The following is an 18,487-nucleotide window of genomic DNA, read 5'->3' as shown; positions in this document are numbered from 1 at the left end:
CTTTCCTCATATGAGAAAAACTCCAGGCCCATAATCATCTTAGTAGCCCTTCGCTGGACTTGCTCCAGTAGCTCCATCTCTCTCTTCTACTGCAGAGCCCAGAACGGGACACACTACGCCAGATGCAGCCTCACCCGGGATGAGGTAGAGGGGGAGAATTACCTCCCTTGACCCACTGGCAACACTCTGCCTAATGCAGCCCAGGATAACGTTGGCCTTCTTTGCGACAAGAGCACATTACCGCCTCATGGTAAATCCATGCCGACTACTCCCAGTCACCTTCTGGGCCTCCACGTCTTTGGAAAGGGCTTCCGGGAGGCTCTGCTCCATCAGCTTGCCAGGCCTCGAGGTGCCGCTGGCCCGCTTGTAGCTCCCTGGGTCCCGCTTCTTGCCCCTCTTCAAGGCAGGAGGGACAGCTGCTGTGGGCCAGGCCTCAGGAACCTCCCGCGATTGCCATGACCTCTCACACATCATCGAGAGTGGCCTCGCACTGGCAGCGCAGATGCACGCTGAAGTTGAGGAGCTGACGGGACTTTTCCCTAGCCGCACTGTAACCATCACCAGCTCCTGTTATGGCAGATGCCAGCGCTGAGGTTCAGTCCTGCTTCTGCACCTCTCGCTGACAGCCAGCGGGACAGAAGCAGGCTGGGAACCATTTGAAAACAGTTCATGTCAGAGTTTGTCAAAAGGACGACACAAAGGGAAGGCACAGACTTTCTGCACTTGCTTTTGCTTTGGAGAGAGAAAAGCAAGTGCCCAGCACTGAACAGAAGGTCAGCCTTGCCAGTCATGCTGCAGGGCAGAGAAATGTCTTCCCCCCTTTCCCCGTTGCTGACTCCACGTGGACCAGATACCCTTCCAGACTGGTGGGCTTTGCAACCTTTCACGGCTACCAGGAGCCCTCTCCCTCCCTTCTGCCTAGACCACAGGAAGCCTTGTTCTGAAAGGCAGCCGGAGTCAAGTGCCCCAGTATTAGCAAGACCTGAAGTCGAGGCCCCCGTCTTAACACACTCCTGCTTGCGGCCTCCACTGAGGAAGAGGACCCCCGCCTTGCAGCCACAGGCAGCAACAGGCCAGACTCCTGCCAGCGTTCCCCCTTTGGCAGCAGTCTGACAGCTACTATTCTGTAAGAGACACAAGCAGACGGAGCAAGAGGGTACAGCCACATGGGCAGGGCAGGCAAAGTCAGGAGGGGGAACGGAATGAAACAGAGACAGGTACTAGACTGCAAAATTTATTAAGTACCAAGTTGGAACAGAATACTTTCATTTAAATACAGCGTGTTATTATCTACACACCACTCCGTTAAGAGGCAGAAGGCACATTTCCCCAGGCTTCATTCGTCTCAGGATAACCACTCTTAGCTTTCTGGAATGGGGACTTCCTCTGCCCCAGCATCTTCTGATGGCTCACCACTTCGGCAGGCATGAAACGGCAAACGCAGCTACTTCCAGAGCGGCTGCTCCCTAGCATTTTTGTCCAAGTCAGAGCACATCGTTTTTGGCGGAAACGGCGTGATACTCTTACATTGCCCTGGAAAGTGGCTCCTGGTCTCCGTTTTCTGAGGATCCTTCAGCAGATGCCCAGGCAGAAGCTCCAGCCGATCCAATTTTCAGTTCAGCCATTGCTGAGGAAGGGGGGGCAGCAGAGGGGGGAGAAAATGCCCTATGTTAGTGTCACAGTAGGAAAAGGTAACAAGTCCCCAAACCAAACAAACCCTATTACTCCCAGGAGACAGGCAACTCCATTCACAATGCAAACGGCTTTAATGCAACGGACTTGTGTCCGTCCAGGCAAATGCAAAGAGCTAGAAAGCAACAGCCAGCCGCTCGCTCGGAGATTAAGGACCACTGGGACAGAAGGAATTGCTCTCCGGGGCTACCTGCTTTGAAACAGGCCCAGTCACTGCAAAGCCGTGGCTCTGGAGGAACAATTAACACAAAGAGGTGGGATTATTCAGGGCACTGGGGGGGGGTGTGTGTGTGTGTGTGTGTGTACAAGCGTGTACACTGTTTTTTCTGTTTTTCTTAAAGGCAACTGCATAAATTCTGTGCCACTATTATTTGGATAAGCAGGAAGTTTTCACATAAAGCTCTAGCTTGGAAAGCTAGTAGAAAACAGCTGTGCTTAGCACAGGAGCTTAACAGCTTTCAAGTAGTTGTGTCCAGAAACTAGGAACGGTCATCTTCCTTCACAACACTGCTAACATATCCTGACAAATTACCTTGCTCAAGTTCTTCAGCGATATTTTTGACCATTCCCGCCGCACCTGGAAGTATATACAGGATACCCTGAAGACCTCAATAGTTACATGCTTGTAGTACTAGCTTCTACAGCCTTTGGAAACCCAGCTGTAATGCAGAATAAGAACGGGAAACATCATCCCCAATACAGTACAGAGAAATTCGTTGTCCACCAAGACGCATTGTGTGGCATTAACTGCATCACAAAGCAATCGCAACTCATCAGTTTTCTCATATTCTGCTTTTTAAAAAGTACAGCAAAAAGCACAATGACTTCACAGCAACCAGGGAAGGTCAGAGATCTATCCACAAGCGCACAAGCAGCACGTTTACACTGTTGACAGCGGGTAAGGCTCGTGATGCCTGCGGTTTTTTCCATCATGATGCACGCCGGGACATCTAAAAGTGACTGTCCAAACAGAGAGCATACAGCTTCTGGGCTTAGGTAGAGAGCAAGCAGTTCAGGCTGAATCCCCGGGGGAATCACCACTAATTCTGAGACACACACAGGCTCACCTACCAACATACCGACACAGAGAAGAGCCAAAATGCTGCTTAATTTACTCATTACCAAAGGACTCAGGCCAGAACGAGCTGGCTTTCCTTGCAGCAGTCACCTCTTGACGGTTCTTTTTCAGACAGCACTGCTGACTTACTATTTACCCGCGGGGGTTGCCCGAGGGCAGTCATCCGGATCACCCTGTGAGACTCCACGAGACAACGCTCAGAGCCTAGGAACTCCACTTCAGAACATTACCGGCACGGGTACAGGTACGGTACGCCGACACGTCCTTTAAACAGGACCCTTGGTACGCAGGGGGCACCACAGCACTGCGTTAGAATTAGAGGGGCCTGAATACTTCTCAGGGATAAAACAGACGGAAGGGGAGAGCTTGCCCCTGCCTCCACTCTGTGCAAAGGAGGGAACGGATCAGGGCATTCTGTGAAGAATTATGCGCTCCCTTGTCCAACTCTTGCCATGCGGTTCCCAAGCCTCGTGATACGCTGCTCACCATTCTGTGAGGAACGTGCTGTCTCACAGACTGCTAATTCTGGGACACACGCGGACCAGAGGTATTGCCGAGGTTGCAGCATTGTGAGGGTCAGCAGTCACGTTCAGACTACTGGATTGGGTGTCCTGGAGCTAGGATGCTCATTGATGATGCTCATTTTCAGCTTAAAAGCTGAACCTAGCTTATTCATATTCTTTAAAGGTAATTCGAGAATAACATGGGTTTACAATGCCTTACCTCAGCCATATGAGCTTCCACTCGGTCTGCCACAGAGGAAGCATTGCCCACGGGGTTCGTCGTCAAAGAGCGGCTCCTGCAGCACTCGTGACGATGTGCAGCACCAGCTTCCGCAAGCCCCACATTAGCTCTGGCTCGCTGCAGGCGTTTTGTGAGAGCCAATTCATCTTCTAAATCCCTAATTCTCTGCTGCAGTCGGCCTACCGTGGAAGCTTCAGTAGCAGCTCTTATGCGTTCCACTCGGTCCTGGGTGGCTGCCTGTGTCTGAAGCAGAGCATGCAATTTCAAGCCCCAGGAGAGAAGAAGAGAACTTTCCCCCCAGTCTGTATCACACCCCCAACCGGAAGAGCACAACCTTACTCAGGGAGGCAACGGTGCCTCCTCCCTTCCCTCAACGAGGGAGGGCGAAACCCAGAAGCACCACATTACATAATCCTTTTTGTGCGGAAAGAGACACACGCACACACACTCTTAGCGCAACTTCTTTGTTTTCGGTCAAAGCTGGGACTAAGCAACCTCTGTCTCGGCAAGACACTAGTCTCCTTGCAATTCTTCTCTTAGCGCTGTTACCCGATTCCCCAGTGACCTACGTGGGTGGAGAAGATTATTCACAGGATCTCAGAGTGGTTGAGGACAACCATTCAACAAGCTCACACCCTTCAACAACCTCCTGAAGATGTGAAGAGCCCATGACCCCACAGCCCTGACGGCAGAAGCATGAAATACTGAAAAATCACAACAGGAAAGAATGAAGGAATGACAAGGCACAACTGGACCACAGATACCAGGGTGAAGTAAGTTTACCTGCAGAAAGAGATTGACTTCCTGCAGTTTTTGCCTTAGCTCTCGCCCAGCTCTTTGTTCAGCCTCCTTTTTATAGACTTCTACGTGGCTGCGATCCATCATCTTGGCCTCTAAATGACGCCTGAGGACAACCACCTCTTCTTCCAGATGCTGCTTCCTCTTGCGCAGTTTGTCACAGCTCCCATGCAGCCAAGCCAACTCTTCGCGCAAGCCTTCATTTGCTTTTTCTAGCTGCCTCGACCTTCTCCGCTCTGTCGCCAGCCAGTGGGAAAGTTCACGGACCTGTAGACAGGGAAAGGACAGACTCACTTAGCCTCAGCCTCAGACGCTCACAGGAAACCAAATATCCACAGAGCTGGACACCTTCTCCTTTCATCAGAAACAATATCTATCGGGGGGGGAGGGGGCGTTTTGGATGGACAGGGGGTGCGAGGAGTGTTACATATTTGTCACACAGTCAGGTTACTTCAGGACAGAACTCACAAGAGACACATCCTCTTCTTTCCGTGACACTGAAAGCTTCGCCAACAGTGCTCCAGAAAGGAGCTTTTCAAGCAGTGGAGGAAGAAGGCGTGTTCTTTCCAGATCAAAGCGGGAGTTTGTTTTCAAGCGCTTTCAGGAAGTACCAGGTTTCAGTAGGCCCCAAAGGTCAACTAAAACTCCGTCTTCCTCTTTGCTCCTCAGAAATTTACCTTTCCCACACCAGCACCCTGGTATTGCAACGCTTCTTCACTTACCAAAGGATTAGTTAGGCATTTTCAGGGATCACAGGGGAAATCCACTCACTTCGGAACACAGCCACCAGATCATTAACAACAGGAAACAGAATTAAATCATACAGGCTTCCAAAAACAGCAAAAAACCCGAACAAACCAAAGCTCACCTTTGTTCTTAATCTACCAACTTCGCTGCCCCTTCCAGAACGCGTGTCCTCCATTGCGCCCTGGAAATCCGACTGGGACTCACTCTCTCGCCTCTCATACGCCCTCAGTTTCTTCATAGCTCTTTCAAGAAGCCTCCTGGACCTGTGCAGCAAATTAGCACATAAAATAGGAAGCCCAGGGACAGTCAGCCTTTGCGTATACACTTAGGTAAGCAGCATGGATGGGGCTTACCTTGTTTGTAACCTGACTGACAGGCCAGGACTTATGGACCCCCCAAAAACCCAAACCCAAACCAGGGGAAAAAAAATCATTTCCCTCCCACAGATCACTTGCAGGGTCGAAATTTCATCTACTCCCATGGAGGTACTCCCTTGGCCTGAAAACAGAGGTGACGGACTTCTGCCTGCCCTCCCTCTCTCCCCACAACAACTGCAGGGCAGCCTGCACTTCCACCTACCTAAAACCGTACGCTCACGTACAGAAGCCACTTGCAAGATCTAACGCAAGGCTTGAAGGTGCTCACAAACTGTTACGTCCTCATAGTCTTAGGGTCAAGTTAAATAAAGCTTGACTCCCAGCCTAGTCCATACTTCTTACAAGTACTAAAAACCCATACTTACCTGTTGCATTCTTTCTGCAGTTCCATGTTTCTTCTCATTTCCTGCTCCAGTCGGGCTTCTGCTGGTCGCTTCCACTCTACCAGCTTCTTCATTGACTTGCTTTTGCTCTCACACTTTCCAAACAGAAAGAAGAAATGGCACACATAACTCAGTAATGGCATCTATAAGCATTAGGTGCAGACAGCGTTCCTCACACAGATGTTGCAGGATGTAGCATTAAAAAAAGCAAAAAAGGCACGCTGACACTTTCCAGACTGAAGCTCACACCTCATTTAAGGGGTATTACCAAAAAGAAGTGCCACAAACATTTCTCCATCTCCCTACTCCTTTACAATCTACCCCCAGTTCCAGTGATCCAGCAGTCTCCCTTCGTTGAGGGCTTGTCTCCACCAACTCAGACCAAGCACACCGAAAATAACACTGCCTAGCAATGTGGGATTCCTTCATTAGTTGCAGCTGCGCATCTTTGGAGTTCCTCAAGTTACTTTACAGATTTACACCTTCCAGCCAAGGAATCCATAGCCACTAAACAGGGAAGGTGCTCAGAGGCCGGGCAACGGAACTCTTGCCACAGTCCGAGGATGCCAGTTAGGGCTCGGCGACAAAGCGCTTGGCACCAAGGCAATTCCACAAGCTAACCTGCAGAATGCCTTTAAGGCAGGAAAGCCATCAGGCAGCTGCGCTTCAGGGGTAAGCACCACAACGGATCGTCTGCAGGCTGCAGGAAATGACTTCCCCTAGGCTCCCCAGGACAATCTCTTCTGAAAATTTCCCCCCCCCCACACAGAGCTAGCCTCAGGAGCTCAGGAAAACAAAAGTCATGACTGGCTTACAGAGGCAGAGCCACGCAGCTCTTTCTGAAGAACTTTGATTCTAGCAGTCTGTTGCTGGACTCTGCCTTCCAGGCTGGCGTTTGCAAGTTCAAGCCTTGAAAAGAAACACAGGTCTCGTTATGGGAAGACACAAGAGCACAAATACTGACACAACAGTGGGAAATAACATCATCTAAAGCAAAAGCTTCTCTCAAAATTGTGCATTAACTTGCTGTGATGCAGCAAGGTAATCCTGTTGCTTTTACACTGTCCCAGAAAGCAAAGCCTTGCTTCACCGTGACAGTTCCTTACCGTCCCACTCGTTCTTCCAGAGGTTTTAGGCTAACAGTTCCTGAGGAGGCTTCCAGAAGGTCTTGCAGTTGCTGGGAAACAGCTACCACTTCTCTTTGTTTCTTTTCCAGGGCCGTCTTCAAGTCCTGAGCACAACGCTCGGACTGAACACGCTGTTCTTCCGACTCCTGCAACTGTAAAACCACAACCAGGACCCACGCGAGTCAGCTGCGTTTTCCATACAGACAAGGCGACTGCTTCGACTCTCAAGTCGTCTCTCCAAAACCCTGCTGCTTCATCCTCTTTCATACTGGCCTCTCCCATCCCCATCTCAATTTCCTACGGGCGGCCGTAAACAACGCCGGAACACCAGGCCTACTCTTTCAATGACTCGTGATGCTCCTAGCGCCCATGTGGTCACTCCTCCACGGGAAGCATCAGCAACCTCCTGCTGTAGCTCTCTGGCCATACCCTAATGAACTAGTTACATGCGTATGAAGAAAAGGGTAGGAACACGGACTACGTTCTTCCTTTCACTCACTGCATCAGTCTTCAGAGTGAGCTCAAAGATAAGCAATTTTGCCCACCACCAGCAGGCGCCTGCACAACTGAAGACCTCTAGCTATCCTGGTCACCTGAGGACATCTAATCTGTTGGCATCTCTTCACGAGGGTTGCTGTTTCCTAATTCATTAAAAAAGGGCTTAGTATTAGTGGGCTTGAGCAGTTTTTCTTCTCTTTTAAGACAATGCAAAATGTGCTGTCCTGCACAGCAAGAGCTAGGGTCTGACTGCAGATATTACTCTGACCATCAAAGCCAGGGCTTCCTACTTCCAACCCAGGGCTTTCGTCCTTTGCGCAGTTCTTCCATTTCACAAAGGGAAAGAAATGAATTCTGCAATACTTCTGAAGTATATCTGGAATCTGCTACTCTCTGCAGTCTCCCTCCTGCACTCATTTGGGAATAACAGCTCCCTTTACACTAACATCTTCACGGGTCTTTAACACAGTCACCTGTCCGTCGTACTGGAAATCTGTATCTGTTCGTGTGGCAGCAGCCTCGTGTCCTGCACGCTTCTCTCTCGCATCTGCGGACACCTGGTTGAGTGAGAACACAAACAAGCAGAGAGTGGGGCAAGGAGTTTCCACAAACACTTCAGCATCAAGCTGCAGGTGTCATACCCAAGCACGACTTGGATCGTCACTTAAGCATTACCTGCCGTTTCACTGCTGGTTCTGCACTCACGCATGCCGTCAAGGCAGGCAGGCTCTGGAAGTATAACAGGCCTTTCAGAACCCAAAACAGTGCTCCAAGCCTACACTGATTTTTTTTGTTGTGCTTACTGCTTGGCTGCACGGTTCCAAAAACACTCATTTCATTGGGTACCGTGGCAAAGAAGCAGCAACCCTCCCAAGCACTTGCAGAGCCAGAATCTGTACTCTTTCAGTGTTACACTGGAAATCACATTCAAAGGCCAGTTCCTATGAGACCTAGGACATCAGCAGACCCTACTTAGGCACAGTCCTGACTGAACAGCTTGCACAGAGCAGAAGCTGCTCAAGTTCACAGGAGCAGACACATGGCAGAAGCAGCCAAAGGGGTACTGAGCCTCATCAGCGCTAGGGCCCATGTCCTAAACAAGCTCCCAAGCAGTTCCCCCCACGGGGACCCGAGGACCCCACTGCGCCTCTCACTGAAAGCACCTCAGAAAACGAAGGAAAGTCCCTGTCTTCCTCCTGCTTCACTCCTGCTGCCGACGTAACACCTACAAAGGAAGGGAGAAATGACACACCACGAGTCCTTCTTTCACTCTGCTGCTCCCCCCCCGTCAGGCAAGCCCTGCAGCCATGAGTCGGATAACCCTTCAACTACAGAGGAAAAACAGCACTGTCATTCCCCCCCCAGCCCCACCAAGGTGCTCTCGACGCTTCCCAGGTCCTTCTTTGCAGCAGAAGATGCCCAAGCTCAGCATGACACCTCCCACGGCTACAATAAACACTCAACAGATGGTCGGGTAGCATCCAAACGAGGCTCTGGCATGCCAGAGTCCTGGAGTAGGGAGGTTTGGGGGCATCTCCCCTCCAAACTAGGGCTCCAGAGTTTGGCACTCACAATCCCTTTGCACGGTAGAAGAGGAACCCTCAAAGCACTAGCCAAAACATCCTCACATGTGCAGGAAGTCACCAAGGAGCAACGCTCCTTGCACTCCAGCACTACCACAGAACATCTCCCACAGTTGACTTTCCCTACCCTCAACCTTCCCCCCAGCACTGGCTGGCAAGGGGAAAACTGGGGGCTGCACCATCTCACAAGCAGATCACCACTTCCGTTCACTGACGCAGCACAACTAGCAAAGAAACAAAGGGGATCAATGTTTATTAACTCACCTCTCACACCAGCAGGGGCTTCTGCAGCATTCGCAACTTGAGGCTGCTGGTGCTCCTCCTCTCCCTCCCCTTCAGGTGACTCCTCCTAGAAGAGGCCAGCCAAAAGAGTGAGAAAGAACAGAAACAAGCATCCTCTGCACAGGCAATCCACACCTTCCAAAATACTCCTCTTCTCGGCACCCACGCAGGGAAAAGTTCTGACTTCTCTTCTACGAGGCCTGCGGTTTTTCCTCAGGAACCTCTTTGAGTAGACAGCAATACCCAACGTCCCAAACGTCCTGCTCCAGTTCTGCAAAGCCCCTGACAAGCACTGCCTGCACACAGTCTGACCCTGGCCTCACCTAGGTTACAACAGCCAGGAGCGCACACACCCTTTCCCCCTCCTTTGCACCAAGGAAAACCAACGGCTGCCTGCTTCTCAGACAACCTTAGTCAAGCCTCCTTCTCTTTCCTCACTTTCACACTTCAACCCAAAACAGTGCTCCAAGCCTACACTGATTTTTTTTGGTTGTGCTTACTACTTGGCTGCACGGTTCCAAAAACACTCATTTCATTGGGTACCGTGGCAAAGAAGCAGCAACCCTCCCAAGCACTTGCAGAGCCAGAATCTGTACTCTTTCAGTGTTACACTAGAAATCACATTCAAAGGCCAGTTCCTATGAGACCTAGGACATCAGCAGACCCTACTTAGGCACAGTCCTGACTGAACAGCTTGCACAGAGCAGAAGCTGCTCAAGTTCACAGGAGCAAACACATGGCAGAAGCGGCCAAAGAGGGAACTGAGCCTCATCAGCGCTAGGGCCCACGTCCAAAGCAAACTCCCGAGCGGTTCCCCCCGCCACCGGGGATCCCACTGCGCCCCTCACTGAAAGCACCTCAGAATCCCACGGAGAGTCGCTGTCTTCCTCCTGCTTCACTCCTGCTGCCGACGTAACACCTACAAAGGAAGGGAGAAATGACTGCTGCTCTCCTCCATCAGGCAACCTCTCCCCCACCAGGCCACCACTTCCGTTCACTGACGCAGCACAACTAGCAAAGAAACAAAGGGGATCAATGTTTATTAACTCACCTCTCACACCAGCAGGGGCTTCTGCAGCATTTGCAGCTGGAGGACCACCAGCAGCCTCCTCTCCCTCCCCTTCAGGTGACTCCTCCTAGAAGAGGCCAGCCAAAAGAGTGAGAAAGAACAGAAACAAGCATCCTCTGCACAGGCAATCCACACCTTCCAAAACACTCCTCTTCTCGGCACCCACGCAGGGAAAAGTTCTGACTTCTCTTCTACGAGGCCTGCGGTTTTTCCTCAGGAACCTCTTTGAGTAGACAGCAATACCCAACGTCCCAAACGTCCTGCTCCAGTTCTGCAAAGCCCCTGACAAGCACTGCCTGCACACAGTCTGACCCTGGCCTCACCTAGGTTACAACAGCCAGGAGCGCACACACCCTTTCCCCCTCCTTTGCACCAAGGAAAACCAACGGCTGCCTGCTTCTCAGACAACCTTAGTCAAGCCTCCTTCTCTTTCCTCACTTTCACACTTCAACCCAAAACAGTGCTCCAAGCCTACACTGATTTTTTTTGGTTGTGCTTACTACTTGGCTGCACGGTTCCAAAAACACTCATTTCATTGGGTACCGTGGCAAAGAAGCAGCAACCCTCCCAAGCACTTGCAGAGCCAGAATCTGTACTCTTTCAGTGTTACACTAGAAATCACATTCAAAGGCCAGTTCCTATGAGACCTAGGACATCAGCAGACCCTACTTAGGCACAGTCCTGACTGAACAGCTTGCACAGAGCAGAAGCTGCTCAAGTTCACAGGAGCAAACACATGGCAGAAGCGGCCAAAGAGGGAACTGAGCCTCATCAGCGCTAGGGCCCACGTCCAAAGCAAACTCCCGAGCGGTTCCCCCCGCCACCGGGGATCCCACTGCGCCCCTCACTGAAAGCACCTCAGAATCCCACGGAGAGTCGCTGTCTTCCTCCTGCTTCACTCCTGCTGCCGACGTAACACCTACAAAGGAAGGGAGAAATGACTGCTGCTCTCCTCCATCAGGCAACCTCTCCCCCACCAGGCCACCACTTCCGTTCACTGACGCAGCACAACTAGCAAAGAAACAAAGGGGATCAATGTTTATTAACTCACCTCTCACACCAGCAGGGGCTTCTGCAGCATTCGCAGCTGGAGGACCACCAGCAGCCTCCTCTCCCTCCCCTTCAGGTGACTCCTCCTAGAAGAGGCCAGCCAAAAGAGTGAGAAAGAACAGAAACAAGCATCCTCTGCACAGGCAATCCACACCTTCCAAAATACTCCTCTTCTCGGCACCCACGCAGGGAAAAGTTCTGACTTCTCTTCTACGAGGCCTGCGGTTTTTCCTCAGGAACCTCTTTGAGTAGACAGCAATACCCAACGTCCCAAACGTCCTGCTCCAGTTCTGCAAAGCCCCTGACAAGCACTGCCTGCACACAGTCTGACCCTGGCCTCACCTAGGTTACAACAGCCAGGAGCGCACACACCCTTTCCCCCTCCTTTGCACCAAGGAAAACCAACGGCTGCCTGCTTCTCAGACAACCTTAGTCAAGCCTCCTTCTCTTTCCTCACTTTCACACTTCAACCCAAAACAGTGCTCCAAGCCTACACTGATTTTTTTTGGTTGTGCTTACTACTTGGCTGCACGGTTCCAAAAACACTCATTTCATTGGGTACCGTGGCAAAGAAGCAGCAACCCTCCCAAGCACTTGCAGAGCCAGAATCTGTACTCTTTCAGTGTTACACTAGAAATCACATTCAAAGGCCAGTTCCTATGAGACCTAGGACATCAGCAGACCCTACTTAGGCACAGTCCTGACTGAACAGCTTCCACAGAGCAGAAGCTGCTCAAGTTCACAGGAGCAAACACATGGCAGAAGCGGCCAAAGAGGGAACTGAGCCTCATCAGCGCTAGGGCCCACGTCCAAAGCAAACTCCCGAGCGGTTCCCCCCGCCACCGGGGATCCCACTGCGCCCCTCACTGAAAGCACCTCAGAATCCCACGGAGAGTCGCTGTCTTCCTCCTGCTTCACTCCTGCTGCCGACGTAACACCTACAAAGGAAGGGAGAAATGACTGCTGCTCTCCTCCATCAGGCAACCTCTCCCCCACCAGGCCACCACTTCCGTTCACTGACGCAGCACAACTAGCAAAGAAACAAAGGGGATCAATGTTTATTAACTCACCTCTCACACCAGCAGGGGCTTCTGCAGCATTCGCAACTTGAGGCTGCTGGTGCTCCTCCTCTCCCTCCCCTTCAGGTGACTCCTCCTAGAAGAGGCCAGCCAAAAGAGTGAGAAAGAACAGAAACAAGCATCCTCTGCACAGGCAATCCACACCTTCCAAAATACTCCTCTTCTCGGCACCCACGCAGGGAAAAGTTCTGACTTCTCTTCTACGAGGCCTGCGGTTTTTCCTCAGGAACCTCTTTGAGTAGACAGCAATACCCAACGTCCCAAACGTCCTGCTCCAGTTCTGCAAAGCCCCTGACAAGCACTGCCTGCACACAGTCTGACCCTGGCCTCACCTAGGTTACAACAGCCAGGAGCGCACACACCCTTTCCCCCTCCTTTGCACCAAGGAAAACCAACGGCTGCCTGCTTCTCAGACAACCTTAGTCAAGCCTCCTTCTCTTTCCTCACTTTCACACTTCAACCCAAAACAGTGCTCCAAGCCTACACTGATTTTTTTTGGTTGTGCTTACTACTTGGCTGCACGGTTCCAAAAACACTCATTTCATTGGGTACCGTGGCAAAGAAGCAGCAACCCTCCCAAGCACTTGCAGAGCCAGAATCTGTACTCTTTCAGTGTTACACTAGAAATCACATTCAAAGGCCAGTTCCTATGAGACCTAGGACATCAGCAGACCCTACTTAGGCACAGTCCTGACTGAACAGCTTGCACAGAGCAGAAGCTGCTCAAGTTCACAGGAGCAAACACATGGCAGAAGCGGCCAAAGAGGGAACTGAGCCTCATCAGCGCTAGGGCCCACGTCCAAAGCAAACTCCCGAGCGGTTCCCCCCGCCACCGGGGATCCCACTGCGCCCCTCACTGAAAGCACCTCAGAATCCCACGGAGAGTCGCTGTCTTCCTCCTGCTTCACTCCTGCTGCCGACGTAACACCTACAAAGGAAGGGAGAAATGACTGCTGCTCTCCTCCATCAGGCAACCTCTCCCCCACCAGGCCACCACTTCCGTTCACTGACGCAGCACAACTAGCAAAGAAACAAAGGGGATCAATGTTTATTAACTCACCTCTCACACCAGCAGGGGCTTCTGCAGCATTCGCAGCTGGAGGACCACCAGCAGCCTCCTCTCCCTCCCCTTCAGGTGACTCCTCCTAGAAGAGGCCAGCCAAAAGAGTGAGAAAGAACAGAAACAAGCATCCTCTGCACAGGCAATCCACACCTTCCAAAATACTCCTCTTCTCGGCACCCACGCAGGGAAAAGTTTCACTTTCACACTTCAAACCACTATCACATCTTACTAGGCTGCAGTAGCTCTTCACAGACAACATCTGCGACAGTCTCTCAAAGGTCACTGAAAGAAACAGAGCCCGCTTAAAAATCAAACATGCCTGCATCTCCAGCAGTACAGGGGGGGTTTCAGCACCAGAATCGGATTCTTCATCACAGCCCACTCCCAACGCCAAACACCTCATCTGGATAAACAAACAAACAGGAAAAAAGAGAGGGGAAACAGGCGGTGTGAGATCACGCACAAGCCTGGAATGCCATCCGCATCAGGCAGCAGAAAAAAAGACCCGCTTGAGCAACTGCCCCCCCAAGCACACTTGAGGAACCTGACAAGGAGGAAGGGAGAGCCAGGGCATGAAGCATTTCTGCAGATTTTGATCAATAAATGCCCTTCTTCCATATCCGTCACAATTCTATCACCAAAGTTACTGGAAACAAAGAGCAAGGTCTGGAGGACAAAAGAATAGGCAGTCTAGGAGCTGATCAACTTTCACGGTCTAGAAATCTGACTCAGATGAGGAAAACCATGTGGTCGTTTTTCTTGTCACCTACTGCTCTTTCCCCCCACAACAGCAAGACTGCTGCATGCTCTGCTGCGGCTACAAGTCTTGCAGGAAACAGCTCACAGCAGCAGAAAGGGTGCAGGCAGGAGACCGCTTTGCGGGAGGAAACCACCTGCCTGGAAACGTGCTTTCGCTCAAATCCAGACAGGTCCTCCCTGCAAGTCAGTCGTTTCGTGGGAAATGTTGCCTGGTGAGGCACTTTACCTTGGCAGCTAAACAGCGTCTTTCTTTCTCACAAGCAGGAAGGCTGTCATCACTCTCCTCTTCCTCCATCAGGCTTGAAAAGAAAAGGCAAGAAGGACCGCGTCTCTCTCCCGTCTTTCCTCTTTTTAGGCAGGTTAAAGTATTTGGGAAAAGGTACTGTTCAACTCTCACCTTACAAAGTAGCCATGCGAAATGTCGTCTCTCACTGTTCAAATAGCAATTGGCATGATTAATTCTTAGCACCTTTGAATGTCAACAGTGCCTACAGGCATGTAACATGGACAATTCCACAGGCCTACCTGGAGTGAAACAGCCATGCGAGACAGCACGAACAAAAGCATGCCCCAAACCACCGATTTTTTTTTTTTTTTTTTTTTTTTTAAGAAAAAAAGGAAAGCCCCTGTCTATAAACATGGGGAAATCCAACAGGCAACAACCCTCCGAATGGACGGCTAACACACTAATTATAGAAGCACCCTCACAGCCTCGCAAGACATGGGTCCAGTCAGCAACACAGAAGCGCATTTACAAAACTTTAGTGGAGGCCTCAGATGGAGTAGCACACAAAGTCAGTGCTGAACACAATAAGCTTCAACAACACAAGCCACCAAAAGAAAAGGCCGTGGGGATTTTCCTCCTCAGCTCCTCCACGGTTAGGGATCCTACCTCCGCCAGCCAGAGCACAGGCACCCAATGCAAAGCCAGCAGCTCCTGCTCCAGGAGGCGTGCTAAGCACTGGCATGCCTCTTGTGCCGCCTGCAGAAGCTTCTCCCGCATTTTTCTTCTCTGTGCAGTCTGCCAGGTGTTGACTAACACTGTGTACAGAAAGAAAGGAAATACCGTCACTAAGAACAGCAGCATCCTTGCATACACCGCTTCTAGAATACAAATAGCCATTTATTCTCCATCCTACGCCTATTCAGAGCCAACTGGTAAGGTCGCACACACATGCTAGTTACACACACCCAGGCCCCCTTCTTTCCTGCTTCCCTCCATACAGGCTAGGAGAAAGGGAGAAGAAATGAGCTCTAGATTTGGGGTCAAGCGCTGGTCTGGGCAGGGGCTTATATACACTTCACTTGGCAAAGACACACTTTTCAGACTTTGCGTTGCTCGGACGTGAGCTCAGCATTGCAAACTTGAAACCTAACGGAGCATTTTGGGTGGAAGTCGAGGAAAATTTCCCAATTCACACTTGACACGGGAGCAACACGTACCAGAAGATTCCATCTCGCCCAGCTTCAGCAAAGGTCTCCGTGCATCACTAAACCTTGCTGCTGTTACCAAGCGTGCCCTTAAGCCAACACGCACATCCAGACAACTTAGCAACTCTGACGGTGACCTAAAGCACTTACTGAGCGTGCCCAGAAGTAGCAGCATAATCTTCTGCTGTCCGTCCCAGAATGTCTTTCTGGGAAAGATCAGCACTGTAGCCAAGAAGAACTTCTATGATGCTCATGTCCCCAGCAGAAGCAGCAAGCATAAGAGGGGTCCTAGAGCATCCAAAAGATGAGAGGAAATGTATCAGCCGATACACACGTTTCACTGCCATTACTTTCATCCCTGTTTGCTCCCCAAACAACTACTTCCCCCTTTCCCACAGGCAGAAGGAAAGCAAAGCCAACTACACGGAAGCACAGGAGAACTCGGGTCGGAAGGGGCCTCGAGACCGCTCGCGGCCAAACACCACCCCAAAGCACGCGCAGCTACGAGGCCACACCGGGTTGCTCAGCGCTTTACTCGGTCTGGTCTTCCAAGCCGCCAAGCAGGGAGGCTGCACAACCTCCTCGCGCAACCCGTTCCGACATGTCACCGTCCTCACGGCAAAGAAGATTCTCCTCACATCCACTTGGAACCTCTCTCGTCTCAATGCGCACCCGTTGTCAAAGCGAGTGTCAGGACAGAGAGACAACGCTGCCCGCGAGACAGCATTTACATACCAACTACGCCTGGGCTGTAAAAACCCGCTCCTGCCTAACAGCAATGCTGCCGAACTAACGGCAAGTTCCCTGCCTCGTGGCGACCAGACACAATGCTTTCTGGCAGTCCTCAAGGCGGAAGGCGTCCAGTGAGGCATGACAGCAGCCAAGCGCAGAGCACTTTTCAAAAGCCACGCAGAGGGAACTGCTTCTCTGTGGCTACTTGTGCCTTTTAGAGGCTCACGCCCACGCCTCTCCTCAGTCAAACTTGAAGAATACTCAGGAGACCCACACCCTGTTGTGACGAGCCCTTCACCTTTCAGGCTGATCTCGAGTGTGCACGTCAGCTCCTTTTCTAAGCAGGAACTCCACCATCTCTTTGTGATGCTCGGACACGGCAAGAGCGAGGGGCGTGTATCCCACCTGAAAGCATAAATCCCCCCCAGTTAGAAAAACACAGAGAAGTGAAGCAACTTTTGCTTTCCAAGAGACGCCTTACCCACATTCTACGCTTACCTTATTCTGCGCATCAATATGGGCATTGTGCTCCAGTAACTGCCCTGCTAGAGAGGTGTTAGGAGCAAGGGCAGCGAGGTGAAGGGCAGTGTTGCCGAGAGCATCTGCAAGATTAGGGTCGGCACCATGCGCTAGCAGAATGGCGACACATTGTTCTTGCTGGCACTGTACCGCCTGGAAACAACACCGGGAAAAAGAAACATTTCCAGCAACTACGTTTCCCTCTGTCACAACTCCCACCGCTTGCCAACCTCAGAAAACAAGAACGCGGTCAAAGATTAGGTACCGGATGCCTATTCGGCACCAAGCACAACGCGATCTCCACCCATACCCAGGTCACGAATCACCCAAGAGATGGATCGCTCAGTGCTTAACTTCTAAGTCCTACCTACAACAGCATCACATACTCCACGTACCTTCATCAGTGGCGATCTCTCAAAATTATCACGAGGATTGAGCTTGCACTTCCTCTCTACTAAGTACGAAACAACCTCCGCATGTCCATTAGCGCAAGCAAGATGCAGAGGTGTCCTAGAAAGTAAATATATTACATTAACACAGACAGAGAGAAAGCTGAAGAGACCGCTCCTGCCTATGTCACGTGTGTAGGGCCACTGCTTTCCGGTTCCAAAAAACAAGCTTAGAAAAAGTTTCTCATCCCTTCAGCAATGACGGCAGTTGCACGCCCAAAGGCAGAGACCGGCTAGGAAACATCCACCTCACCCCCCCCCACTCGTTTATGAAGACGACGTTCACTCCGCTCCGCACCCGGCTCCCTGCGGACGCAGTCCTGCGCCCAGGCACAGGATTCTTCCCGCACAGCCTCAGGCTGCCGCTCTGAAACTGCTGCCCTCCATCCCTCTGCCCAGGCAACTGGCCGCTGCCTCCAGCAGCACTACGCACACCGCCCAGCAAGGACGACCAAGGCTCGGGCGCCTTAAGCCTGCGGCAAGGGAACCTCGAGCTTCCGCCAGCATCGCTCACGTGACAACACCGTGCCAGAGGCTAAGGAGATGGGTTGCAGGACACCATCACATCAGCCCCGCGCTGTGCTTTTCGGGAATTCGTGCCTTCTCTCCTTCCCCCGAGCTTACTACTGCAGCAAACACGAGGACGCGCTCACTCCCAAGGGCCCTCGGCAACACCTGGCAAACCAGAGAGCAGAAACCTTCCCCCTCGACCCTGTCATGCCGACAGCAGCAGAGCAGCCCTCTGTCTTGCCCCCAGCTGTGACTGCCCTTCTCACACAGCGTCCACCCCGAGGGAGCACGACTGCCTTTCCACCAGCCCTCACCAGCTGAAGGAAACGGCACTTCCTGCCTTCCTTCCAGGCAAAGCCGTGCCGTGCTGTGCCGCGCCTGGAAGACAGGAGGCCCTTCAAACTGCCAAACGCCTCAGCTCAAACCACCGCAGCCGACGCGGCTACGAAGGATCCCGCGAGCACCTCGAGAGGGCTGCTGCCACGCAGGCAGCACAGGCGACGCTGCGGGAGAGGCC

At 51.8% G+C, this 18,487-nt stretch overlaps 2 protein-coding genes and 2 long non-coding RNA genes across 4 annotated transcripts; all 4 read right to left on the bottom strand.

The window, feature by feature from the left end:
- Positions 1-1,221: 1,221 nt before the first annotated feature.
- On the bottom strand, positions 1,222-2,492 carry LOC135327564 (uncharacterized). The gene is made up of 2 exons (XR_010387886.1): positions 2,225-2,492; positions 1,222-1,627 (listed from the first exon to the last, which is right to left on the bottom strand). It is a non-coding gene; the product is annotated as an uncharacterized LOC135327564 (long non-coding RNA).
- Positions 2,493-3,451: 959 nt separating this feature from the next.
- On the bottom strand, positions 3,452-5,935 carry LOC135327239 (ankyrin repeat domain-containing protein 26-like). The gene is made up of 4 exons (XM_064505389.1): positions 5,802-5,935; positions 5,181-5,322; positions 4,298-4,579; positions 3,452-3,757 (listed from the first exon to the last, which is right to left on the bottom strand). The coding sequence occupies exons 1-4, from the start codon at positions 5,891-5,893 to the stop codon at positions 3,452-3,454; spliced, it is 822 nt and encodes a 273-aa protein (XP_064361459.1). The 5' UTR covers positions 5,894-5,935.
- A 995-nt stretch (positions 5,936-6,930) lies between these two features.
- On the bottom strand, positions 6,931-8,665 carry LOC135328323 (uncharacterized). Its single transcript, XR_010389155.1, has 4 exons — positions 8,608-8,665; positions 8,120-8,173; positions 7,918-8,001; positions 6,931-7,098 (listed from the first exon to the last, which is right to left on the bottom strand). It is a non-coding gene; the product is annotated as an uncharacterized LOC135328323 (long non-coding RNA).
- Positions 8,666-11,500: 2,835 nt separating this feature from the next.
- LOC135327238 (ankyrin repeat domain-containing protein 7-like) lies at positions 11,501-17,467 on the bottom strand. Its single transcript, XM_064505388.1, has 10 exons — positions 17,407-17,467; positions 16,991-17,164; positions 16,791-16,897; positions 15,911-16,048; positions 15,222-15,370; positions 14,727-14,760; positions 14,556-14,628; positions 13,800-13,973; positions 13,568-13,652; positions 11,501-11,514 (listed from the first exon to the last, which is right to left on the bottom strand). Exons 1-10 carry the CDS (start codon positions 17,410-17,412, stop codon positions 11,501-11,503), a joined length of 954 nt encoding a protein of 317 aa, XP_064361458.1. The 5' UTR covers positions 17,413-17,467.
- Positions 17,468-18,487: the final 1,020 nt, after the last annotated feature.

The sequence above is a fragment of the Dromaius novaehollandiae genome, chromosome 1 (genome assembly GCF_036370855.1).
Source record: "Dromaius novaehollandiae isolate bDroNov1 chromosome 1, bDroNov1.hap1, whole genome shotgun sequence".
Lineage (NCBI taxonomy): Eukaryota > Metazoa > Chordata > Aves > Casuariiformes > Dromaiidae > Dromaius > Dromaius novaehollandiae.
This window is presented reverse-complemented; position numbering and strand designations above follow the sequence as displayed.